This window comes from Dreissena polymorpha, chromosome 1, assembly GCF_020536995.1.
Source record: "Dreissena polymorpha isolate Duluth1 chromosome 1, UMN_Dpol_1.0, whole genome shotgun sequence".
Classification (NCBI taxonomy): domain Eukaryota; kingdom Metazoa; phylum Mollusca; class Bivalvia; order Myida; family Dreissenidae; genus Dreissena; species Dreissena polymorpha.
Window position 1 is genome coordinate 52,056,389 of NC_068355.1, and position 27,466 is coordinate 52,083,854.

At 36.6% G+C, this 27,466-nt stretch overlaps 2 protein-coding genes and 1 long non-coding RNA gene across 3 annotated transcripts in view; 2 read left to right on the forward strand and 1 right to left on the reverse strand.

Annotated features, from left to right (window-relative positions):
• Window positions 1-21,879, forward strand: part of LOC127880698 (MAP kinase-activated protein kinase 2-like) — a 46,319-nt gene extending 24,440 nt beyond the window's left edge. Inside the window, exons 5-10 of the mRNA XM_052428037.1 lie at window positions 506-632; window positions 6,818-6,893; window positions 10,282-10,406; window positions 13,572-13,657; window positions 16,166-16,246; window positions 19,585-21,879. Coding sequence (XP_052283997.1) covers window positions 506-632; window positions 6,818-6,893; window positions 10,282-10,406; window positions 13,572-13,657; window positions 16,166-16,246; window positions 19,585-19,746 — 657 coding nt within the window. The 3' untranslated portion in view covers window positions 19,747-21,879. The remainder of the gene's footprint in view (window positions 1-505; window positions 633-6,817; window positions 6,894-10,281; window positions 10,407-13,571; window positions 13,658-16,165; window positions 16,247-19,584) is intronic.
• A 1,288-nt stretch (window positions 21,880-23,167) lies between these two features.
• LOC127871767 (uncharacterized) lies at window positions 23,168-23,675 on the forward strand. The gene is made up of 2 exons (XR_008045549.1): window positions 23,168-23,204; window positions 23,489-23,675. It is a non-coding gene; the product is annotated as an uncharacterized LOC127871767 (long non-coding RNA).
• A 526-nt stretch (window positions 23,676-24,201) lies between these two features.
• Window positions 24,202-27,254, reverse strand: LOC127873920 (uncharacterized). Its single transcript, XM_052418055.1, has 4 exons — window positions 27,178-27,254; window positions 25,522-25,700; window positions 24,959-25,120; window positions 24,202-24,724 (listed from the first exon to the last, which is right to left on the reverse strand). The coding sequence occupies exons 1-4, from the start codon at window positions 27,252-27,254 to the stop codon at window positions 24,558-24,560; spliced, it is 585 nt and encodes a 194-aa protein (XP_052274015.1). The 3' UTR covers window positions 24,202-24,557.
• Between the last annotated feature and the right edge of the window lie 212 nt (window positions 27,255-27,466).

Sequence of the window (27,466 nt, forward strand, 5' to 3'; positions counted from 1 at the left end):
CAGTTTGGATCCTGATGAGACGCGATGTTCTGTGGCATCTCATCCGGATCCAAACTGTTTGCAAAGGCCGTCAAAATTTGGTTCCAGCTCTGAAAGAGTTAAAGTAGGAGGAGTTACATTATAATAAACTATAATTAATACTTTATACTCAAATTTTACTTTCCTGCATAAAAAAAATGTTAATTTCTTTTAACACTTTACCATTAAGATACGTATTTGGACGTGTTTACTTGTAGTCCCTTAGAAAGTTAAATTTAACTTAAGACCTTTCTTACTACATTTAAGTTTTAAAGGCTCCATGTCTAACCCTTAGAAACTGATGAGCAGCAAACAGGCTGTTTTGGTTTTATGCTGTTTGTACATAGCCATTTACACTTTGCCTCTGAGAGGGAAAGAGTTGAAAATCTTTGTGCAAAATATATAAAATTAGACAAAGTTTCGAAGTTGATTACAGTTTAGCATTGTGGCAATTCATGTTTAATTTCGGTTGATGTGTGTTTTTCAGCCAGAGAATTTGCTATACTCTAAGAAAGGCAATGATGGCATCATAAAGCTCACAGACTTTGGTTTTGCGAAGGAGCTTCTTGCGTACAAGTCCCTGCAGACGCCCTGTTATACGCCATACTATGTCGGTAAGCAGGATAGTTCTGTAATATTCTCAGTTATTGAGAATCTTATAGAAATAAAAATAAAAACATATTTAAGTTGTGCTTTTTATTACTAAAAAAATTGGACAAATTTCTAAAGGAGATTGTTGTATTAGACCACTCCACATTACTAGTCACACTGATACTTGTTGGACTGTCATTCTGTGACATACATGTACATGTTGCAGAACTGATCCAAAATTGTCATATTGATTGCCAGAAACAAAGGCTTATTTCCATGTTAATATATTGGATATATTTTAACTCTATAGCAATAAAAAGTATATTTTACCATGGCACACAAACCTGTGTTGTATCGACAAAGACAAAATTGAGTATGGCCTTCTGTTTTGAAAACAGAACCTGAAAAAAAATTGTGTTAAAGCTATTGCCTTTGTTGCTTAATTTTCACTCATTTGAACTCCTAACTGTTGGTTATTATGGCAATAACCAGCATTTTCCTGGCAGTTATTTCTTAATTATGATACACATAAATATAATGTAGACAAATTATTTAAGATGTAACAGCAATATTTGTATGCTCCCCCAAAAATTTTTTTGAGGGAGCACAGTGCTTTCCTCAGGATTTTTGTCAGACGCCCCGGGGTTGATAGGGGTGGTTAACCCCTCCCGACGTTGATTTAAAAAAAATATTAACGTGTCAATTGACGTTCTGTGGTGCGTTATAACTCAAATAAAAACAGCGTCAAAAGACGTCATTTGGTGCGCTATGACTCTTCAAGAAAATCCCCCAGTAATTAAAAAATTTATAATATATTGTTTAATTGTTTTAAAACTTTTCCGCATAGAAAGTAAAAGCCCGACTCGAACGAGTCCCCAATACATCCGTTTCAACTCGACTCTATTACTGTATACTTACTACTTTTCAAGTTTCTATTTATAACCCGATAATCCCGTTTATTCCGATTTTAAAAATCGCTTTCTTGTAAATACTGACAATAAAAGCTCTCAATTAATTCTTTAACACAAACCTTGCCTTTTTTTCTATTGTATCAAATAAATTTTAAGTGACTATTTATATTTTACCCTTTATTTATATTTTACCCTTTCCCGCATAGATACGCATAATCCCGTCTCGATCAATTCCTTAATATATCCGTATCAACCATACCTTCTATCTATTACTGCATACTTACTACGTTTCCAGTCGCTACTCATTGCCCGATAATCCCGTATATTCCAGTTTTAAAGCAAATTCTGGTAAATATTTACGATAAAAGTGCTCAAGAATTGTAAAAAAAAATCGCCATATTTTCTTAAGTATCAAATAAATTTTGGCATGCGTTACTATCTAAAGATGTGATGAAATTTCGTCCAATCAAGGCGTTTTTTTTTTTCCACAGAACACGCGTCAATTGCCTGACATGATGTTCATCATTTTATACAGCACAAAATACATCCACACTTTCCATGCGACGTTCTACATGTCTGCATATTTTTCGCCCGCTTTTTATTGAGACAAAGGATAATACACTGTTTACATGTATTTGACGCTACAATTTGTTAATGTCGCGTTAGCATTAAAATTCGGAAGCGTGTTTCGGATTACAAATTGATAATGCTCATTTGAAAATCGAACGAAACATTTACAGTTGTGCGTAATAAATTCAACGATTATTTGTTAAAGCGCAGTGCATGTCTAATAAATGTCAGAAAAACAAGGTTAATCAGTTCTATAAATAGACATGATGAAATAAACATGTACTGGAATTAAATTGTTATCGCATAATTGTTACCGGGAGTTATTTGCACAACTTACTCGCTACAAGTAAGTAATTGCTTACCACTTGCAATTAATTTCTCGTATTAATTATGTGTCATGAGTAACACTTGTTGACAGTAAAAAGGTGTGATGATGATGCCAGAAACCGTCTTTAATGTACTGTTCTATTTACCGTTTTTATATTACGTGAATGGTACAACTCCTTGCTAATCAAGCTGCGATAAACTCTTACTTCATGCCCTACGTCAATCAAAAATAATTGTCAATAGTAAACCACGCCCTCATAAGCATTCGTGTAACCGATTGGACGATGAACATCGCAGTTTGACGACTGGAAAGTTACCTGAGAGTTTCCTGTGATACATCCTTGCCAGCATAAATGACTGTGTATGTGGCTAGAATAATCGATATGCGCGTCATGCTATCTCCTATCAGTGGATTATCTATGACCCCATGTGGTGTTTATGGCGATTACATGCGAAAGTAGGTACCAAGTGCTCTTTTAAAACAGGGAATATTGATACACTGCTAAAGAAACCTTGATTTTTTTGGCATTCTCCATTTTCTTTTTTCTGTAAAAATACACTGATCGGAAAATTTCAAGCGCCCCGGGGACTCTGATTTCAAAATTCAAGCGCCCCGGCGAGGGACCGTTAAATGGCCTGTGGAAAACCCTGGAGCATATAGTCGCCGCTAAGTCTGTCCGTGTGTCCGTCTGTCCTTGCAAAATTTTTGTCCGGGCTATTTCTCAGCAATTAATGACCGGAATTCAATGATACTTAATGGGAAGCTTCACTACCAAGAGATGTGCATATTATCAGCGGGTTCTGGTCGGATGATTTTTCACAGAGTTGTGGTCCTTTGAAATTTTCTATAAAAAAATTCTTGTTCCCCTAACTACTGTGCCCTCTAGACGTTTCCTTTTATCTGAATATATAGTTCAATATTGTGACAAAAAAAACTTTGAGGAGCATCACCCTGTCTCCGACGGTTTCTTGTTTTTAACATTTGTTCAAAGGTTTCATAGAAGTTCAGTGTGGTTTTGTTTGTCAGTGATACGTTTATGAATTGCATTTTGTCAAGAAAATTTGTGTTAATCAATGCAATATTTTTTTTTAATTCTCCTCACTCATTAAACAAAATAAATGACCATTTGTTGAATGCAACTGTTAATAAAATTAGTGATTGTTCTTTATTGAAGCGCATTTAAAAAAAACAACAACATATTTAAGTTGTGCTTTTTATTACCAAAACAATTGGACAAATTTCTTAAGGAGATTGTTGGATTAGACCACTCCACATTACTAGTCACACTGATACTTGTTGGACTGTCATTCTGTGACATACATGTACATGTTGCAGAACTGATCCAAATTGTCATATTGATTGCCAGAAACAAAGGCTTGTTTCCATGTTAACCCATTTATGCTTAGCGTCTAGAAAAAAGGCCTTGGCAAACAGCGCAGACCCAGATGAGTCGCCGCATGATTCGGCGTCTCATCTGGGTCTGCGCTGTTTGCTTAAAGGAATTTCAATAAGAAATATTCTAAATAGAGAAATAAATATACTAGACATCCCTAATTTTGGAAATAAATTGATCTAATTTAGAATGATGGGAGAGTACACCAGGCATAAATGGGTTAATGAACACAGAAGACTTTTGTTTATGACAGAGATTATCCATAATTGTTAACTGTGTATACAAATCAGTCTTAAAAATTTGCATTCACTCGTTAGCAAAGGGGAGTAAAATGCTGTTGACCTTTTTGTTGTTATCAATTAAAATATGCTGAACATGTAGCATTATTTCAATCATTAACCAACTTTAGTTTTCCTTATCTCATTAGTTTGGGCTAGTTATAATTATCTTGGGGTAGTTAAATTCGTAAGGTAACAAGCATGATAAAAACCCAGTGCCTTCAAAAAACTAATCTAAAGGACTGCAGATGATTCAAGATTTATGTGTGAAACCGTGGTAACTGAATATCTGATATAGGAAGTACATGTAATATGCAGATGTGACAGATTGCTGCGAAGCCCTTGGTATATGCCAATGTCGTTCAGAATTCCTCATTTCCTTTTCGATAAAAGAAAACCGTCTCTGTTATCTTTAAATGCTATATATTTTAAAGGAAAGAGAATTGAGTGTTTTTAGCTCACCTGAGCACGTTGTTCTCATGGTGAGCTTTTGTAATCGATTTTTGTCCGTCGTCCGTCGTCAACATTTCGCCTTGTGAACACTCTAGAGGCCACATTTATTGTCTGATCTTCATGAAATTTGGTCAGAATATTTGTCCCATTGCTACCTAGACTGAGTTCGAAACTTGGTCATGCTGGATCAAAAACCTGGTCACTAGGTAAAAAAAAGAAAAACCTTGTGAACACTGTAGAAGTCACATTTGATGCCCAATCTTCATGTAACTTTGTCAAAATGTTTGTCTAAATGATATGTTGGTCGAGTTCAAAAATGGTTCCGGTCCATTGAAAAACATGGCCGCTAGGGGGCGGGGCAGTATTCCTTATATGGCTATAGAGAAACCTTGTGAACACTGTAGAAGTCACAATTTTGCCCAATCATCATGAAACTTGGTCAAAATATTGGTCGTTGATAATCTCGGACTAGTTCGGAAATGGTCTAGATCGGTGAAAAAACATGGCCGCCATGGGGCGGGGCAGTTTTCCTTATTTGGCTATAGTAAAACCTTGTTAACAATCTAGAGGCCACTTTTATTGTCCAATCTTCATGAAATTTGGTCGGGAGATTGGTCTCAATTATATCTTGGATGAGTTCAAAAATGGTTACGTTTGCTTGAAAAACATGGCTGCCAAGAGGCGGGGCATTTTTCCTTATATGGCTAAATAGGGCTATAGTAAAATCTTGTTAACACTCTGGAGGCCACATTTATTGGTTACGTTTGCTTGAAAAACATGGCTGCCAAGGGGCGGGGCATTTTTCCTTATATGGCTATACATGTATATGGCTATAGTAAAACCTTGCGAACACTCTAGAGGCCTTATTTATTTCCAATCTTCATGAAATTTAGTCAGAAGATTGGTCTCAATGATATCTTGAATGAGTTCAAAAATGGTTAAGTTTGCTTGAAAAACATGGCTGCCAAGAGGCGGGGCATTTTTCCTTATATGGCTATATAGGGCTATAGTAAAATCTTGTTAACACTCTAGAGGCCACATTTATTGTCCGATCTTCATGAAACTTGGTCAGAAAATTCACCCCAATAATATCTTGGACGAGTTCAAAAATGATGCTGGTTTGTTAAAAAACATGGCTGCCAGGGGGTGGGGCATTTTTCCTTATATGGCTTTAGTAAAACCTTGTTAACACTCTAGAGGCCACATTTATTTTCCGATCTTCATGAAACTTGGTCAGAAGATTTGTCCTAATGATATCTTGGATGAGTTCGAAAATGGTTTCGGTTGCTTAAAAAACATGGCCACCAGGGGGCGGGGCATTTTTCCTAATATGGCTATATATCATGCTTTAGTAAAACCTTGTTAACACTCTAGAGGCCACATTTATTGTCCGATCATCATGAAACTTGGTCAGATGATTTGTCCCAATGATATCTTGGATGAGTTCGAAAATAGTTCCGGTTGCTAGAAAAACATGGCCGCCAAGGGGGCGTGGCATTTTTCCTTATGTAGCTATAGTTAAACCTTGTTAACACTCCAGATGCCATATTTATTGTACGATTATCATGAAACTTTGTCAGAAGATTTGTCCCAATGATATTTTGGACAAGTTCGAAAGTGGTTCCAGTTGCTTGAAAAACATGGCTACCAGTGGGCGGGGCATTTTTCCTTATATGGACTTCTGAATCTTCATGAAACTTTGTCAGTATATTTGTTTAAATGATATCTTGGATGTGTATGAAAATGGTTCTGGTCTGTTGAAAAACGTGGCTGCCAGGGTACCATGTTCACTAGTCATGAAAGTTGGTAAGAACATATTGTTCTAATAACATCTTGGGCTGCACAGAACAGGTCAGTTCCTTTGAATCTCAGGTGAGCGACTTTGGGCCTTTCAGACCCTTTGTTCAGTTAGTATTGCCATTGAGATCTTATCTATGTATACCAGTATCACTCATGTTCTTGTTTTAATATTTTGATAAAAAGGGTTTTAATATATTCAGAAGTTTGCCTATGCACAGTTTACAATTTTTACTTTTCTTAAGATATGTTTTCACTGAAAACTGAGATGTTAAGGAGAATATTTGTATATAAATCTTCCGCTAAAATGTTTTTAAGTATACGTTAAAGCAACGTTTTATAGATTGCTGCTATAATATTTACATGTAAGTGTGTTAAAATTAATTGTGTTATTTAGGTTTTGAATGATATATTTTGGCTATTCTTGAAGCAGTATTGTTCAGATTGTTTCAATTGTAAATTGTTTTCTGTTTTTCAGCTCCTGAAGTGCTTGGGCCAGAAAAATATGACAAATCCTGTGATATGTGGTCTTTAGGCGTTATAATGTATATTTTGTAAGTATCTTATTTACGTCATGGGATGCAAAATCCTTAAGATCCTTTTGACAGCTTGAACTTACATGTACAATATTACACTATTGAACAGTTCCGTATGAAAGAGTTTATTATTTTAAGAGACTATTTTGTAAATTTTTAAGTACAAGTTGATCATATTTTTATGCCCCCCCTCGAAGAAGAGGGGGTATATTGCTTTGCACATGTCGGTCGGTCTGTCGGTCCACCAGGTGGTTTCCGGATGATAACTCAAGAACGCTTAGGCCTAGGATCATGAAACTTGATAGGTAGATTGATCATGACTAGCAGATGACCCCTATTGATTTTCAGGTCACAAGGTCAAAGGTCAAGGTCACAGTGACCCGAAATAGTAAAATGGTTTCCGGATGATAATTCAAGAACGCTTATGCCTAGGATCATGAAACTTGATAGGTAGATTGATCATGACTAGCAGATGACCCCTATTGATTTTCAGGTCAATAGGTCAAAGGTCAAGGTCACAGTGACAAAAAACATATTTACAAAATGGCTGTCACTACAACTGAGAGCCCATATGGGGGGCATGCATGTTTTACAAACAGTCCTTGTTGTAGCTTGTGTAACTTGAAACAAAACCAATTAGTTAATGTTGATTTACAAAGCACTATCTAGCTGGTTGAATTTTTTTATAATTAACCTTCGATCCACATACAATGATTACTACATTCCATTCACTTCATTAATTGGCTCCATAATTGTGTGCTCAATAAGTAACCTGGCCAATAAGCATATCAGTTCTTTAATTGGTAATGATTTCTGGGAGATAAGTTATTGCCCCTTTTTCTGTGTGAACACACCTATAATATATTATGTACATTTTTAAGCTCACCTGTCACAAAGTGACATGGTGAGCTTATGTGAATGGTGATGTCCGGCGTCCGTATGTGCGTCCGTGTGTGCGTCCGTCAACAATTTGCTTGTGCAGACAGTAGAGGTCACAGTTTTCATCCAATCTTTATGAAATTTGGTCAGAATGAATATCTTGATGAAATCTGGGTTGGGATTGTATTTGGGTCATCTGGGGTCAAAAACTAGGTCACTAGGTCAAAAACTAGGTCAAATAATTGAAAAACCTTGTGTAGACTATAGAGGTCGCAGTTTTCATCCAATCTTTATGAGATTTGGTCAGAATGTTTATCTTGATGGAATCTGGGTTTGGATTGTATTTGGGTCGTCTGGGGTCAAAAACTAGGTCACTAGGTCAAAAACTAGGTCAAATAATAGAAAAACCTTGTATAGACTATAGAGGTCGCAGTTTTCATCCAATCTTTATGAAATTTTGTCAGAATGTTTATCTTGATGAAATATAGGTTGGGGTTGTATTTGGGTCATCTGGGGTCAAAAACTAGGTCACTAGGTCAAAAACTAGGTCAAATAATAGAAAATCTTGTGAAGACAATAGAGGTCACAGTTTTTATCCAATCTTTATGAAATTTGGTCAGATTGTTTATCTTGATGAAATCTGGGTTGGGATTGTATTTGGGTCATCTGAGATCAAAAACTAGGTCACTAGGTCAAATAATAGAAAAACTGTCATTAATTTGTTTGTGTAGATAGTAGAGGTCACAGTTTTCATCCAATCTTTATGAAATTTGGTCCGAATGTTTATCTTGATAAAAACTGGGTTGGGATTGTTATTGGATCATCTGGGGTCAAAAACTAGGTCACTAGGTCAAAAACTAGGTCACTAAGTCAAATAATAAAAAAACCTTGTATAGACAATAGAGGCCGCAGTTTTCATCCAATCGTTATGTAATTTGGTCAGAATGATTATCTTGATGAAATCTGGGATGGGATTGTATTTGGGTCATCTTGGGTTAAAAACTAGGTCACTAGGTCAAATAATAGAAAATCCTTGTGTAGACAATAAAGGTCACAGTTTTCATCCAATCTTCATGAAATTTGGTCAGAATGTTTGTCTTGAAGAAATCTGGGTTGGGATTGTATTTGGGTCATCTGGGGTCAAAAACTAGGTCACTAGGTCAAATAATAGAAAAACCTTGTGTAGGCAATAGAGGTCACAGTTTTCATCCAATCTTTATTAAATTTGATCAGAATGTTTATCTTGATGAAATCTGGGTTAAGATTGTATTTGGGTCACCTGGGGTCAAAAACTAGGTCAATAGGTCAAATATAAGAAAAACCTTGTGTAGACAATAGAGGTCACAGTTTTTATCCAAGCTTTATGAAATTTGGTCAGAATGTTTATCTTGATGAAATCTGGGTTGGGATTGTATTTGGTTAGTCAGGTGAGCGATTCAGGGCCATCATGGCCCTCTTGTTTAATATGCCAGTTGACACTGCAGTTCTTATAAAATTTGTTCAATGAATATTTTGTACACCGTTTAACTTGCTTTAACTATTATGCTACCTGACATGTAACATAATTAAAGAAGTCCCTGTTTTTTTCTATTTGTTTGAATTATTATTACATTTTCCCAAAAGTTAGCCATCATTTCTTTAGATCTGAATGACCTTGTACTGAAATGTTTTTCCATCATTGTGTATTGTGCTAATGTAGTGCAATTGAAAATGACATGTTTTACACTTGAGACATGCTGTGTTACTTAAGAAGTTCAGTGTCCTAGGTCTTGATACATTTTCAAGAGGGATGTAAATAGTGAAAGTCGGTCAATGTAGCTACCATTTCTAATCGCTTGTTAGAAAATTGAGACTTTCACCAGAGTATTGGTTTAGATAATGTTGCAATGAGTTGAAATGTTGTGCATTTAAACTCTGTTAGATGTTATATGATATTTCCTGTGCGTAAAGTGTCTGCCTTGATTAGCCGGTGCAGTCTTCAGAGACTAATCAGGGATGACTTGGTGCTGATATTTTTTTGTTTAAAGGAAGTCTCTTCTTAGCAAAAATTCAGTTCAGACTAAAAGTGTCATCCCTGATTAGCCATTGCGGACTGCACAGGCTAATCTTGGATGACACTTTACACCAATGCATTAAGCCCAGATGTCCAAGAACAAGGGGCATTTATTCTTAGTTCTGTTTCATTTTACTAATCACAGTCTTTTCAAAGTCCTTTTCAAAGGCTAAACCATCCTTGTTTATCTCTGGAAAAAAGACCACTGCTCGTAATGCAACCTTAGTCTTATGATTTCTTTATGGTAAGGTTATGTGGGTATCCACCATTCTACAGCAATCACGCGGCAGCTATTTTAAGTCTTATGATTTCTCTATGGTGCAGGTTATGTGGGTATCAACCATTCTACAGCAATCACGCGGCAGTTATTTTAAGTCTTAGGATTTCTCTATGGTGCAGGTTATGTGGGTATCAACCATTCTACAGCAATCATGGGGAAACTATTTTAAATCTTATGATTTATCTATGCTGCAGGTTATGTGGGTATCCACCATTCTACAGCAATCATGGGGCAGCTATTTCTCCAGGCATGAAGAAGCGTATCCGTAATGGACAGTACGAGTTCCCCAACCCAGAGTGGAACAGAGTGTCAAAAGATGGTACACTGTTTCTTTTTAACCATATTGGCATGGGTGGAAGTGTTCCGTATTATTACGGACTTATGTATTTTTTGGCTTCTCAGAGGTCGTTTTCGTGAATTATGTAAATCCAATGAGATTTTGTTGGGGGGGGGGGGGGGGGGGGGGGGGGGGAAACAAAATAACCAAAATACGTTTGAATCCAGATGTGATAAATTGGTTTCCCACTGTTCTGTATATAATTATATATACGACACGGCCATTGCTTCTCATTTTGTCTATCCCCCTGGGAATACTGGTCTTTCATTTTCTTTAGTCTCGTGAATCTTTCAATCCCTCTGGGCACTATTTGCCTGGTCAGTGCTTTTGTCAATCTCCGTACCAAGTACAAAGGACTTTTGTGCATTTCTACAAGAAGCTGTGTTTTGTAACGAACTTTAACGATGACTGCCGAAAAGTAATATTATTAATATATTAAAGTAATTATTTAAAAAAGCTGTTGTCATCGTAAGCCATTTTGTCTCGTTGTCTGCTAGCGTTCAAAGTTCAAATTTACAATGAAGTTCTTACCCGTAGGATATAATACACAAGATCTTGAAAAGCAAGCGAAAAACAAATGGCGTTACCTATTGTACTTTTCGTGGGAAAACGATCAATTACAAGTCCAACGGAAATAAAGCTCAAATTTTAGTGTTCATAATTAAACATTTATAGTAATTCTTTAAGTTAAAGAGTGTATGCTTAATACAAAAAAATTAGTACATTTGTAGATTAAATGACTGAATAAAGTTATTGTACATGTACAAACAAAACCATTGTTAACGTTTTCCATTGAATGCATGTTAAGTAAGCTGCAAGAATTACTGTCAACATATGTTGGTCTTATACTTGAGGATAGCAGCATGTTCCTATTTGCAAATCAATTTTCTATCCTTGCTATCCTTCAGGAGCTTCCGGGGCCCAAAGCTCCCCTGGCCCCCAGCTCAAATATTTCAGTATTTTCAATTTCTTGTACTTTCACCCATGGATTGGGGATGGGCAGGGTTTGTATTGGGAAAACTTGTGTTGTTTTGACTAAAATTGGGGAATTTAGTGTTGTTGTTATTTTTTGCCTTACAAATACTTTATAATTGAGAATAAAAGTGTTTTCAATATTGTATTTACTGGTTCTACGTAAAGAGCTGGATGGGAGATGATTTAAATGTTGAGATTTATGTGGAGCAAAAAAAATAATTGGAAAACCTTCAATTGGGAATAATTTCCATTAAGGAGAAATATATTCTTTTTTACATTGGGAAAGGGGCCGGATAATGGCCTCGAATTTGAACGAAAAAAACACTGTTGTTGTCTGTGTTCTTGAACCTTTTCTAGTCGGATATGCAGTTTGAAGCGTTTGTAGTCCCTTAGAAAAATGAAATTAAATTTAAGAACTTTCTTGGATTCAATTTTTTTATGCCTTCATTTCTTACCCTTAGATGCTGATGAGCAGCAAAACGTACAACACCTGAACAGACTTGCGAGTTACTCCAAGGCTGTTTTGGTTTTATGCTGGTTGTATATAGCAATTTTCATCTTGCTTATGAGCGGTTAATGATAAAGAAAGTACACTTATGGAAATAAGTGAAGTTAGTTTGTCTCAAAAATTTGTTAATAGTTATGCCCCCCTTCTAAGAAGAGGGAGTATATTGTTTTGCACATGTCAGTCGGTCTGTCGGTCGGTTCGTCGGTCGGTCCGTCCACCAGATGGTTTCCAGATGAAAACTCAAGAACGCCTAGGCCTAGGATCATGAAACTCCAAAGGTACATTGATCATGACTGGCAGATGACCCCTATTGATTTTCAGCTCACTAGGTCAAAGGTCAAGGTCACAGTGACTCGAAATAGTAAAATGGTTTCTGGATGATAACTCAAGAATGCTTAGGCCAAGGATCATGAAACTTCATAGGTACACTGATCATGACTGGCAGATGACCCCTATTGATTTTCAGGTCACTAGGTCAAAAGTCAAGGTCACAGTGACCCGAAATAGTAATTGGTTTCCGGAAGATAACTTAAGAATGCTTACGCCTAGGATCATGAAACTTCAAAGGTACATTGATCATGACTGGCAAATGACCTCTATTGATTTTTAGGTCACTAGGTCAAAGGTCAAGGTCACAGTGACTCGAAACAGTAAAATGGTTTCAGGATGATAACTCAAGAATGCTTACGCCTAGGATCATGAAACTTAATAGGTACATTGATCATGACTGGCAGATGATCCCTATTGATTTTCAGGTCACTAGGTCAAAGGTCAAGGTCACAGTAACTCGAAACAGTAAAATGGTTTCTGGAAGATAACTCAAGAATGCTTAAGCCTAGGATCATGAAACTTCATAGGAACATTGATCATGACTGGCAGATGACCCCTATTGATTTTCAGGTCACTAGGTCAAAGGTCAAGGTCAGAGTGACTCAAAACAGTAAAATGGTTTCAGGATGATAACTCAAGAATGCTTACGCCTAGGATCATGACACTTCATAGGTACATTGATAATGACTGGCAGATGACCTCTATGGATTTTCAGGTCTCTAGGTCAAAGGTCAAGGTCACAGTTACTCAAAATAGTAAAATGGTTTCCAGATGATAACTCAAGAATGCTTAGGCCTAGGATCATGAAACTATATAGGTACATTGATCATGACTGGCAGATGACCCCTATTAATTTTCAGGTCAAAGGTCAAGGTCATAGTGACTCAAAGCAGTAAAATGGTTTCCTGATGATAACTCAAGAATAATTAGGCCTAGGATTATGATACTTCATAGGTTCATTGATCATGACTTGCAGATGACCCCTATTGATTTTCAGAACACTAGGTCAAAGGTCAAGGTCACAGTGACAAAAAACGTATTCACACAAAGGCTGCCACTACAACTGACAGCCCATATGGGGGGCTTGCATGTTTTGCAAATAGCCCTTGTTCTTTTCAATTATACAGTCAAAGTCCTATTATATCCTTATCATAGACTCAACCCTCTTTATCTCTGGAAAAAAGACCCCTGATCATTAATGAAACCTAAGATTGTAACAAACTTTGTAGTTTTAGAATGAAAGTTACCATTATTTACTGCCTTATCTCTGCTAACAACCTCTGATAACTTTTGCCAATAATTGTTTTATTTATTCATATTTCCTGTTTTACCAGCCAAAGACTTGATTCGTGGCTTGCTGAAGACTGTTCCAGAGGAGAGATTCTCAATTGAACAAGTTATGAGCAACAAATGGATCTCTGTAAGTAATAGTTTTAGGTCGCTCACCACTATAGTGGGGGACATATTTTTTTGCCCTGTCTGTTGGTTGGTTGGTTGGTTTGTGTGTTTGTTTGCTCCAACTTTAACATTTTGCCATAACTTTTGCAATATTGAAGATAGCAACTTCATATTTGGCATGCATGTTTATCTCATGGTGCTGCACATTTTTAGTGATGAAAGGTCAAGGTCATCTGTCAAGGTCAAAGGTCAAATACATAGCCTCAAAGCGGCACAGAAGGGGACATAGTGTTTCTGACAAATACATATCTTGTTTTGAATACAAATTGTTTTTAGCTCAACTGAACACAACATGCTCATGTTCCGTAGTGAATCGTCAACAATTTCCTTGTTAATATGAATGCTCAGGGGTGTTATTTTTCCAGCTCATTCCTCCCTTTCAATGTCAAATTAATTTTACAATAGTTTTTAACTTGGACGGATCTGTATACAAATGAAGAGTTAACCTAAAGCCTGTAAGCGTGGTAGCGCATTTTCCTCCCCTGAGGTGTTTTTTTTATCACAACTCTGATGCTATATTTTTTATCCAATCTTCTGGGTCATGTGAGTCAAAAAAGAGGTCACTAGGTTAAATTACAGAAAAGCTTGTATAACACTCAATAAGTCGTAATTATTGTCAAAGCAACATTTTGTGCTTGCAATATGTCTGCTGAGTTTGTAAGTGCTAACGATATCTCTTCTGAGTTGGAAAATAGTTTTGGTTGGAAAACATGGCTGAGTTTGAAAATAGTTCTGGTTGAAAAAATCGCTGACAGGGGGTGGCGCAGTTCTTCCTTGTATGGCTATAGTAAAGGCTTGTTAACTATCTAGAAATCACATTAATATCTCAATCTTCAAGAGTCTTTGTCAGAACATTTATTCTAATGATATCTTGGTTTAGTTGGACAATTCTTGCAGTTTGTTGAAAAAAAACAACAATCTAATCGGTAAATAATCATTTGCAATAGTTTAAAAATTAATTGCCATTAAATATTGCTTAAACTTTGGTAATAAAAAAAGATGCTACAGGATTTGTAAATTTAGCTTGTAATTTTTGCTCCTTTAAAAAAATAAAACAGATTGTTCTGCATGGCAATTGATTTATAAATAAGTGCGTATGATGATTAATAGATTTTAGTATTAACCATAAAAACAGGTATAATTTCTGACCCTATATTCCGATTCAAAATATCATAACCTCTTTACTGTAGACCATAGTACTAGTGTATGTCAAGTAGTGCTGCAACAATATACAGGTATATCGGTATATTTCGCAATACGCAATCCGCATATTGTATTGCGACACGATTTTCATCATACCGGTACGAAAATTACAAACATTCATCTACATTTCGTCCAGAAAAGCCATCCGAAATAATATCAAGGTAAACAAAACAAAGCAGTATTTAGTAAAAATTAATTGTTGCGTAAAAATAGCATTCTAAAAAGTCTATTATACAGAGTAGCGTTGTTACATGGGATAATTTGTTCTATGCTCTTGAACGAATTATCGTTGAATTAATTACGAACAACTGTAAATGTTTCGTTCGATTCTGAAATGAGCATTATTAAATTCGTAATCCGAATTTCGGAATTTCGCTTCCGAATTGTAATGCTAACGCGACAATAAAAAAGTGCTTTATCCTTTGTCTCAATAAAAAGCGGGCAAAATTATGCAGACATGTAGAACGTCGCATGGAAAGTGTGGGTGTATTTTGAGTGTGGGTGTATTTTGTGTTGTATAAAAACGGGAACATCATGTCAGGCAATTTACGCGTGTTCAGTGGAACAAAAACGCCTGATTGGACGTTATTTCATCACACTTTAAATAGTAACTAATGCCAAAATGTATTTGATACATGTACTTAAGACAATTGGCGAATGTTTGTGTTTCGTGTTATACTTGAGCACTTTTATAGTAAATATTTACCAGAATTTGCTATTAAACTGGAATATACGGGATTATCGGGTAATTGGCGAGTTCTGGTACAAATTAGCAATATATTGCGATATATTGCAATACAGGTTTTTTAACTGACAATATATTGCAATACGCCTTTTGGCTTATTGTTGCAGCACTTAATTGTCAAGGAATAATGAAAATTAATTAATTGCATGTGTCAGTATACAGTCAGGCTTTGCTAAGATAAATGATATTTCCTATAATAAAGGTGTTTTTTTTAATAAAGCCCGAAGTGTAAACACAACATATTACATGACCTGCTGTGTGTTGTCCATACAAAAATGATATTGAGTGCTGGTTATAAGTACTTATTATGAGTTAGACCTTATATTAATGAAACAAATAAGAAACCAAATTAGACATGCATGCCCCTTATCAAATAAGACATTTGCTTAATATTACAATATTGCCACTTCAGCATTGATAACCTCATACATATTTTACAATCAAATAATCAAATAGGCAGTAGATTTTTTTTACATTTTTTCACTTTCTGTATTGTAAAACAAACACATTTTTAACATTCAGGACCAACAGGTGGTTCCTGCGACGCCTCTCATGTCTGCGCAGGTGCTCAGGGAGGAGGGAGAGAACTGGTGTGATGTACAGGTAACTGCAAACAGGGGTTCACCCCCTTGCTTATGAGTGGTCTGGTAGGGATTAGTTGAAACCTATGTGTATAAGGGGGAGAGTACTGGTGTGATGTACAGGCATACATGCCATATGTCCCGGATTGTCCATGACAGTCCTGGAAAAGAAGAACTTGTCCCGCTGTCCCGGAAATCTGTCAAATGTCCCGGAATTTACAAAATCCATATATACATGTACCTTATCTTAGGCTTAACTGCACCTCGAATCTGTGTATATCTGCAGCGTCTCCATGACAATGCATACCTGAATAGGCAGACTACGCTACGTGTCAAAATCGATCAATTAACAGGGGTCCTGTTATCATATCTATTGTCTCACGTTCGCGGTCAAACCGAAAAGGCGGCATTGTTTAATGTGGTTGTAAATTGACTTTAATCTACTTCGTCATTATTTCCCGCTGCGTAGGGCAAAGGATAGTTGTTCACACATCTGAAGTCCAACATCGCTGAGTAAAAAATTAAAAGCAGTTTATGTTCGCACGTTTAACCGACAAAGTAGTTGAGTAAAAAAGTAAGCATATAAAAACGTCATCCTCACTAGGTTTATTATTGTCTTGTTCTAAACCCCCAGTAAACATAACGTTAAAAATAATAAGTGAATTTGAATTGCGCTCGCCATGTCAAAACGCCCAGCAGATTCGTACTGTATTGTTGTATTTTTTATTATATAAATGATATAAATGAATAAAGGCGTATCAACAACTACGCGTTACACACCGGTCTTAATAACAATAACGCAGTGACGTCACCATCTATGTTTAGAACCCTTACACTGAAAACACGTGGCTTGTATCTAGTAACGGAAGAAGTAATGTTTAATTTGACGTTAATAGATCAAGTTTATTTCAGATAAGCTTTCGAACTTTTGCAATTAACGATGCGAAACAACAAAAAAACGTACCAAAAATGCATATGTCTATAAATATCGCTACATTTTATACATGTCCCGGAAAATCGACAAAAGTCCCGGACAATTTAACTCAATGTCCCAGAATTGGTCTGAAAAATTCTGGCATGTATGTGTACAGGTAACTGCAAACAGGGGTTTGCTCCCTTGCTAATGAATGTACTGGTAGGGATTAGTTGAGACCTATGTTTACAAGAGGGAGAGAACTGGTGTCATGTACAGGTAACTGCAAACAGGCGTTCACTCCCTTTCTAATGAGTGGTCCCTCAGGGATAAGTTGCGACCTTTGTGTATAAAAGGGAGAGAACTGGTGTCATATACAGGTTACTGTAACCTGGGCCCTTATTCACCATCTGATTCTAAGACTTCAGAATAAAGAACAGACTTAGAACCAAGAAAGTACATTTAAAGTTTGAATAGATAGAGGCTAAATATGTTCAGCTAGCCATAAATAAATTGTCTTAAATAAAAACTGGTGTAGTAAGAGGTGAACAATTGATTTGTTATGGGTATTATAATATGAGAACATTACAGCTTAAAAATATTCCTAATCTTAAAACATATGTCTAAGACATTGGTTGGTAAAAAGGACCCAGGGTTTTGCACCCTTGCTCATGAGTCTCCTTAAGTTCAATTGCTTAAGAAGTAAACATTTTATAGAGATGCTCTTGTGTCTGTTTAATTGGACGAACCAGTTCTTTGCACTTTTGAATAGTCTTTGAGATTGTTGCTTTAGTTTGGAGTCAACATGGGATCTCACAAATACGTTCTCTCACATACACCTGACAACACTAGTCAGTTATCTACAGAAGTCCAGTACTGTTACATTTTACATTCAGAAGAGAAGTGCCGGAGTATGTCATATGCCTAAGTGATATTCATGACACTAAAAAGTCATTGAAAATGCTCTCAATTTAATTAAAACCTTTTTATTGTCCCCTACCGGTGAAACCGGAGGGGACTTATGGTTTGAGCTCCGTGTGTCAGTCTATCCGTCACACTTTTCTGGATCCTGCGATAACTTTTAAAAAGTTCTTCATATTTTTAACTCACCTGAGCACAACGTTTATTGTCTAATCTTCATGAAATTTGGTCAGAAGATTGGTCTCAATGATATCTTGGATGAGTTCGAAAATGGTTACATTTGCTTGAAAAACATGGCTGCCAAGGGGCGGGGCATTTTTCCTTATATGGCTCTAGTAAAATCTTGTTAACACTCTAGAGGCCACATTCATTGTCTGATCTTCATGAACTTTGGTCAGAAGATTCATCCCAATAATATCTTGGATGAGTTCGAAAATGATGCCGGTTGGTTGAAAAACATGGCCAGCACGGGGCGGGGCATTTTTCCTTATAGGGCTATAGTAAAACCTTGTTAACACTCTAGAGGTCACATTTATTTTCCGATCATCATGAAACTTGGTCAGAAGATTTGATCCAATGATATCTTGGATGAGTTAGAAAATGGTTGTGGTTGCTTTAAAAACATGGCCACCAGGGGGTGGGGCATTTTTCCTTATATGGCTATATATGGCTTTTGTAAAACCTTTTTAACACTCTAGACACCACATTTATTGTCCAGTCTTCATGAAATTTGGTCAAAAGATTGGTCTCAATGATATCTTGGATAAGTTTGAAAATAATCACCTTTGCTTAAAAAACATGGCTTCCAAGGGGCGGGGCAATTTTCCTTATATGGCTATTGTAAAATTTTGTTAACACTCTAGCGGCCACATTTACTGTCCAATCTTCATGAAACTTGGTCAGAAGATTCATCCGGATAATATCTTGGACGAGTTAAAAAATGATGCCGGTTGGTTGAAAAACATGGCTGCCAGGGAGCGGGGCAATATCCTTATATGGCTATAGTAAAACCTTGTTAACACTCTAGAGGCCACATTTATTTTCCAATCTTCATGAAACTTGTTCGAAAGATTTGTTCTTATACTATCTTGTTATCTCAGGTGAGCGACTTTGGGCCTTTCAGGCCTTCTTGTTTCATGAAACTTGAAACATTGACAGATGGCAATATGGGGATTATGCACGTCAATTCATTTTGTTCCTACGTCCAAAAATGTGGTTGCTATTGCAACAAATATATATAAAAAAATTACTGACAAGGGTGGAGTTTCACCGGTAGGGGACAATATTGCTTGGCAATCTCTTGTTTAATATTGATTGCATAAAAAGCCTAATGCTTATTGAAATTCTCTGGAGTCCGTTGCCTGTGTAGAATCAGCGCTAGGTATATTTGGGAGAGATCTAATTACAAATGTGGGGATCGAACCCATTACCTTCTAATCACTAGGCTCCTGTAAGTCAGCTTTCTATGAATAGGTGACAGGAGATAGATCTGGCCATCAACATGTTCATGGTCTTGCTGCTTTCAGGATGAGATGACCAATGCCCTTGCAACCATGCGTGTGGACTATGATCAAATAAATATTAAAAGTTTAGACGAGTCGCAAAATCCAATCCTCCAGAAGCGCCGTAAGAAGACGGGAAACCCACAAATCCCACCGGCTCTTGTCGAAGATTCGGGCATGGAGTAATGCATGCAGCCACCTGTTGGCACCTGCGTATGATAAAAGTGTGTTACTGACGCTCGTTAAACTGTTTATTCATGGAATATAAGGCTTTTAACAGTGCTACTTATAATATAATGTGTGTTTGTTGGTCTTGTTTTTTTTAGGTATGCATTTGGCACATTTTGTTCATTGTGCCAAAAAAATGCAAACAATTTTTTGGGGGAAAGATAAGTCTTTTTGTTTTAAAATCAAAACATGTTTACATAATGAAATCTATGCATGTGTGGTCACATAAGTATAGAAATTGAACAAATTGACCTTGCTAGATGTTTTCTGGATATAAAATGTTTAGGGTTAAGATTATATTACCCAATTTCAGTTACCCTGAGTAATTTGGTGGTTGGTTATTCATACCAAACTGAAGTCATTTACTGGTACTAGAAACAAACAGTAGATTAGTCTTGATTGTGAATGCTCTTTAAAATCATGTCCGATATCTTCAGATCATTCAGAATAAGTGTAAACATTTAAAAAAAAGAGAAGTGCCATTGGTTGAATAACACGCTCTGTGTTACTGTCCCACCTTTTTAAATATTAATAATGTCATTTGTATTTTTTATGGACATGTTATTAAATATCATGTCTTTATGTTATTATTTCCAATGAATGCTTTCATTCACAGTGGACACTTCTGAAATTATAATGATTAGAGAAACAACAAACAAAACCAGAACTGTGAATTCACTTAAACGTTGGGCACTTTAGAATAACAAATTATTTATGTAAAGAACATTGAACATATAGATTGTTGCTTCTATTTACAAATGTATATGTATGGACAAATGTGTAAGCTGCATAGAACGTTGCAAATGGTAAATCAGTAAATATTTGCAGTTGTTATAAACTCATGCAATGGCAGGAGGGCACAAAATGGTGAACATAATTTATTCTTAAGTATTGAAAAATAGTTTTTGAAAGACTTGAAAAGTTTTTAAGTATACTGTAAACAGAAAGTTTTAAATGAAACACAACTGTTCAACAATATCATGTTGACTTGTGCGAAGCATTATGTACATGTATAAATATTATATCTTTACTTGTATAATGTATTGAACATTGTAAGCGATGCACACAAGTTTAATTTGTTTATGTGTTGTTTCCTATGTTGGTAAGATGAACATTTCATAATAGTAAATGAATTTAGGTTGAGGATGGATGACATTGCAGTAGAATACATGATGGTTCTATCTTAAGATATATTTTTTTATTGAGAATTTTTTGCTTATGCAATTGTTATGTCTACATTAATTGTTGTTGTTTTTTTGTACCAAATAATGTTGATGGTATTGTATTGGAACAATTTTTGGATTTGCATTAGTGCATATATACATATTATATTTACTTCTGTATAAAATGTTGATAGGTTTTAGTGAAGGATCTTCTTTCTTTTTGAACTAGAATCAAGTATACAAAAAGTACTTAACAATTCCTTATTTGTCATTAAGTTGTTAGTTTTTCATTTTGTTGCTATAGAAATGATTTTTTATGTTGGGTAAAATTGGCAGATAAAGTGTGAACACTGTAACAAAGCCTTATTCCATGTACATGTAACTCAAATTAACCATTTTGCACATATTATTTTAGCCTGCTTAGGTTTGCATTGAATATAGGATTAAGCTAAAAAATAATTGTAATACATGTGTACTGATCAACCTTAAAAGTCAATGACAACGTTAATCTTGTAAAAAGTTTCATGATTCATACAATAACATTATTAATTAACGTGTTCTTATGTATCTCTAAGAAAAATACAAATGTATAAGTTTTTTAATATTTTTTTACAATATTTGTTACAATTTTGATTTGGAAAAACACCTTCTAAGGAGACCATAAACATTTTCCTTCTCTTATGTTAAAAAATACAGACAATCCGAAGCGCATGCTATCAGTTCTAAATACTATCTGTGTAGTTCTGTAATGTAAGCTTTTAGCTTATACATGTAAGGAATCATCAAATTAAACAAAATGTCAAAGAGTTTATAGTCTTATGTATTGTGTTGGCCCTTAATATTTTCTTCAATCAAACTTTGTATGACCCAACTGTTCTGCAGAGATATTGAGACACTAAAACATAGTAATAAAATTAATCAAATTGTATGTGATGTATTTGTTTTCCTTGAATTCCGTGGGGTCACTTCTGTCTGTTTAGCTTGAGACCATCCATCAAACATACGCAAGAATCCTTTCCTGTTTGGTCACCCACCATATTTGACAAAATACAAAATAGAACCTACTATATACATTTTAACAACATTTTTTTATATATTTACAAATTATACCAACCAAATCAAGTGTTCAGGGCTAATGTCACTTGCATGCATGTGCAAACACAACTAATTACAACAGACAACATAACATTAGACTTCACATCTGAAATTATTTTCATGTGTTAAAGCTTAGTAAAAATGTTGGCAACTTACGGTTTTTCTACTAAAAATTACACTTATTTGTTTTTAGCTCGGCTGTTTTCGGAGAAAACCCGAGGTATTGTCAAAACCAGCTGGTCGTGTCCGTCGTCGTGTCGTCCACTTTGTGCTAAAACCTTTACATTTTGTCAAGGTTTTGAACATTGCCTCTAAAATCAAAGTGCTTTTACCTACACCTTGAAACTTCGTTTGTAGCTGCACCTTGACTAGCTCTACATGCCACACCCATTTTTCGGTCACTAGGTCAAAGGTCAAGGTCACTGTGACCTCTTAAAAAAATAAATAAAAAAATATTCGGACAAGCTTTCATTTATTCAAAACTGCATCTGCAGCCGAGCATGGCAGCCGTTATGCAGTGCTCTAGTTACATTTACTGTTTTTTGCAAAGCAACATGGGTTGAATGAAACGGTGTGGTTTTAAGACGTAAAATACTGAATAATGAACTTAATATTTATTTTAATAAAAAAATCATACTGTTTATTTAATAATATTGAACAAACTTGAAAACAAAATTAAAACTCATAATGGATACTAAAGCACAAGTTGATAAAGATTTTAGCTTTGACTCTGTGTTGTTATGTACAATTTTCAGACATGCATACATATCCTTAGTATTTTTGCTGTTTATAATGACCAAAGGTCCTGAACTTTTAATACAGTTTAAACTGTATCAGCATTACATATTGAAAGAAATTGAAGTAACTGTCAATGTTTATTTATACAGCCTTTTAAGGCTTCATTATGGGAGACAACACACAAAATACCTAAACACATCGAATACAATTTAATACATCTTATAGATTATAAATGGTAATAAGATTTGTATGCCCCCCTTCGAAGAAGAGGGGGTATATTGCTTTGCTCATGTCAGTCTGTCAGTCGGTCCGTCCACCAGGTGGTTGTCAGACGATAACTCAAGAACGCTTGGGCCTAGGATCATGAAACTTCATAGGTACATTGATCATGACTCGCAGATGACCCCTATTGATTTTTAGGTCACTAGGTCAAAGGTCAAGGTAACGGTGACCCAAAATAGTAAAATGGTTTCTGAATGATAACTCAAGAACCCATACGCCTAGGATCATGAAACTTCATGGGTAGATTGATCATGACTTGCAGATGACCCCTATTGATTTTGAGGTCACTAGGTCAAAGGTCACGGTGACCCGAAATAGTAAAATGGTTTCCGGATGATAACTCAAGAATGCATACGCCTAGGATCATGAAACTTCATGAGTAGATTGATCATGACTCGCAGATGACCCCTATTGATTTTGAGGTCACAAGGTCAAAGGTCAAGGTCACGGTGACCCGAAATAGTAAAATGATTTTCGGATGATAACTCAAGAACGCTTTGGCCTAGGATCATGACACTTCATAGGTACATTGATCGTGACTCGCAGATGACCCCTATTGATTTTCAGGTCGCTAGGTCAAAGGTCAAGGTCACAGTGACAAAAAACGTATTCACACAATGGCTGCCATTACAACGGACAGCCCATATGGGGGGCATGCATGTTTTACAAACAGCCCTTGTTTCAGTGATGTTTTTCGGTTTTCACTTATAATTATTCAGTATCCCGTCAACCATTTAAATTTATTTTTATGTGAATGCTGTTTCTCATTTTCAACTAAGAGTTGTGCACGTATTTGGAACAATTTAATAATTATATCAGGAATCAATATATATATTATTTAGATTGAGTGTAACTTTTACCCTACACGCAACATTTAAGTTGTCTTAGCTGTTGCGCCGAAGTAAATAAATTGTGTCTTGTTCTGATAAAACTGGGCATGCTACATGTGCGTAAAGTGTCGTCCCAGATTAGCCTGTGCAGTCCGCACAGGCTAATCAGGGACGACACTTTCCGGCTTAATTTAATTTTCGGTTAAGAGGGACTTTCTTGAAACTAAAAATACCATTAAAGCGGAAAGTGTCGTCCCTGATTAGCCTGTGCGTACTGCTCAGGCTAATCTGGGACGACACTTTACGCACATGAATTAAGCCCAGTTTTCTCTGAACAAGACACAAATAAAGTCAATTGAAAGTCATAAACTGATGAATTAAAAATATAAATCTCGTTATGAGAAGATTGGGTTTACTGCATGTGCGTTAAATGTCGTCCAAGGTTAACCTGTGCAGTCCGCACAGGCTAATCATCGGCGACACTTTCCGTGTGAACGATTGAATTTTCGATTTATTGTGTTCCTTTAAACGAAAAATTCCATAGAAGCGGAAAGTGTCGTCCCTAGGCGGACTACACAGACCAATCTGGGACGAAACTTAACGCACATGTTATAAGCCCTGTTTTCCCAGACCACTGCTCAGATATATGCTCAAAACTGTATTATTTGTCCTCCTCTATCTTGACGCGGACCGCGAAGTACATGAATCCCGCTCCGGCCCATGCCGTCAGCCAGGCTACGATGTCCAGCGACACGCAGACGTCTATGTCATATCCGGGAAGCCGCGCTTTGCCCACAAACACCGCAAATGCTATCAAGAGGTACACCCCTGAATATGTGGAAAAAAAAAGAAATTTGATATGCTTATTTTACCACTACATTGATATCTGCCTGATATAACGCTGTCAGGTATATATTTGTGTATATCACGTCAACAGGAAGTTGATGTATCAGTCACTTTTTTGATGTTAGTATTTTTTTCTAGAAAACAATTATTAAGTTATACTTTTTGTTTTTGGGGTGATTTAGAATCACATTTATAAAAAGACTTTGTGATACTTACCGGCCGCCACGCCTAACCCGCACGAGACATAGTGAACGCGGTAGGTGGTCTTCAGTGGAAACGTGGCCAGCACGGCAAATACGAGCGCCGCCACCGACAGCACAGCCCCGATAATGGCGAACGCGCGCGTCACCCTGATTGGCGTCAGATCGCCATTAGTGCCTGGTAAAGAAGAACGAGAAAATATCTAAACAAAGATCAACGTGTTGGAAGTATGAGAGGTATTGTGCGATTGTTAAAAAAACTGCAAATTCATAAAATGGACATTTTGTCTTCCAGTATTTACTTACACACTAACGATGCGGCTTTATGAATTCGAGGCAAACGTGCGCGCCTCTAAAATAACGGTACATATGCCGACATATTTACGACAAAGAACTGAATTACGCAAGCGTTATGGCAAACGTAACTCTACGTGTACACATAAATTATACCGAAGCATACTAATTTTATAGAAACGCTACTTACCGGTAGTTTACGTTTTGCAGTAATTAAAAAGTTTTGAACGTACGTATTTGTTAGAAACGGTCTCAGCTAAACTAACATCTGCAAAGGGCGCTTACCGAGATCGCCGTAGTTGCCACAAACGTCGACCATAGATGAGTTATCCCCGGTGCTGTTGAAGGTCTCGGGCGTGTAGTCGATGCAGTACGTCCACAAGCCCTGTTTGGTGAGTGTCGTCTGAGTGCCCAAATCAAACTCGTAGCGCTCCCAGTAAGGCAGCCCTATCGCCACCGCGGCCCTGAGAGAGGACGTTCACGTATTACCATCCATATGTTTATACACACATATTACGTGTTCTGTGAAAATGGGGATTATTGCATGTGCGTAAAGTGTCGGCCAAGCTTGTGCAGTCCGAAAGGCCAATCAGGGAAGACGATTTCCGCTTATATTGTATTTTACATTTAAAGGAATTCATTTCAGTTTATGATATCAAACATAACGCAGGTCATAATGGCCAAGACGTTGTTCAGACATTATATACAATTATAATCAGTCGTGCTATGCGAAAAGGGGGTTTAATACATGTGCGTAAAGTGTCTTTCCAGATTAGCCTGTGCAGTCCGCACAGGCTAATCAGGGACGACACTTTCCGCTTTTATGATATTTTTTTGTTTAAAGAGTCTCTTCTTAGTAATAATCCAGTTAAGCCGGAAAGTGTCGTCCCTTATTACCCTCTGCGGACTGCACAGGCTTATCTGGGACGACACTTTACACTCTATTCACTGACCACGGCTAAAATTATTTTTATTTCAAGTTTGACTTTTTTCATCACGTTATTATAGCATGCGGATCTCACACGTAACCATGTTAATGTCTATTTTCACGCTGGTGTTGTGAAAAAAGAACATCCCATTCTGATACCTGTATTACTACAATATGCTACATCAGCTCGACATGTGGTTTTAGAAACCTTACAGTGTTGAATTGTGAAATATGAAGTGAATGATGTCATATAAATAAACTAACAGAAAATCGTCAATAAAAGGGTGCAGTGTTTATTTCAACTATGCATTTTCCATCCACACGTTTTCTACAAATGAAAATTCTGTTATAACTATAATGACGCAGGAGCAACACAGCGTGCATTGCGACTGTCCGGTAAGCGCAATGGTTAGAACGCGCGCTTCTTACAAAGGAGAACCAGGCTCAAATTATCGTTCCCGGAAGCATATGGGTTTGGTTGGTGGTCACCACACCGTACAGGTGTTTTTTCCGAGTACTCCCCCCCCCCGTCCCCGTAAACATAAGACCACATCAAAATCGAACATATCTCAGCAACAACTTAAAAGCTGGAAATTATGAAATTCCAGTTATAAATCAGATTCGTCACATCTTTCGTGAGTCTAGTAACTTAAATGGATAGGAGTGCAATTGGGACCGTTTCAGTAAACATCGTAGTACACATATACGATACGATACATTATTCGAAGATACATAATTGCTTAAGTCCATATCATTTGATTATAAAATGTTAGCACTTAATTAATAACATTGGCATCTCAAGCGCCGTATATATTTGACGAGCATGGGCAGCTTGTTCGTCTACTTATTAAGATAACACAATTCTCTCGTAAGTTAAATTTGTCGTACGATCGTTTATGAAACGGCCCCCTGGAGCACACCCTACACATAATGCAGCCTCAGGCGGGGAAGGACCTCATAAACTGCGAAATTCACACTCGCACAGCACGCGGTGCACGATAGTGCTCACTTACAGCACGACCGAGCAGGAAAGCATCACGATAGCCGTGTAACCAAGGAAGTTAATACTGAACGGGTAGGACTTGAACATCCTGTATGTCTTCTCCAAGAAAATTGGAATTGATAAATAGTTATTATTTACACCAAAGCCACAATCAAGCGCCACTGATCGGTAAGTTTTACGAAAGAACGCATCTCAGAGTGGTAGCTCCATATTTGTTTATTTCTGCTACAAAGTTAATCCTGTCTTGATAATTATCCAACGATTCACCTTTTGATCTGTTTTTACTACTTAAAACAATA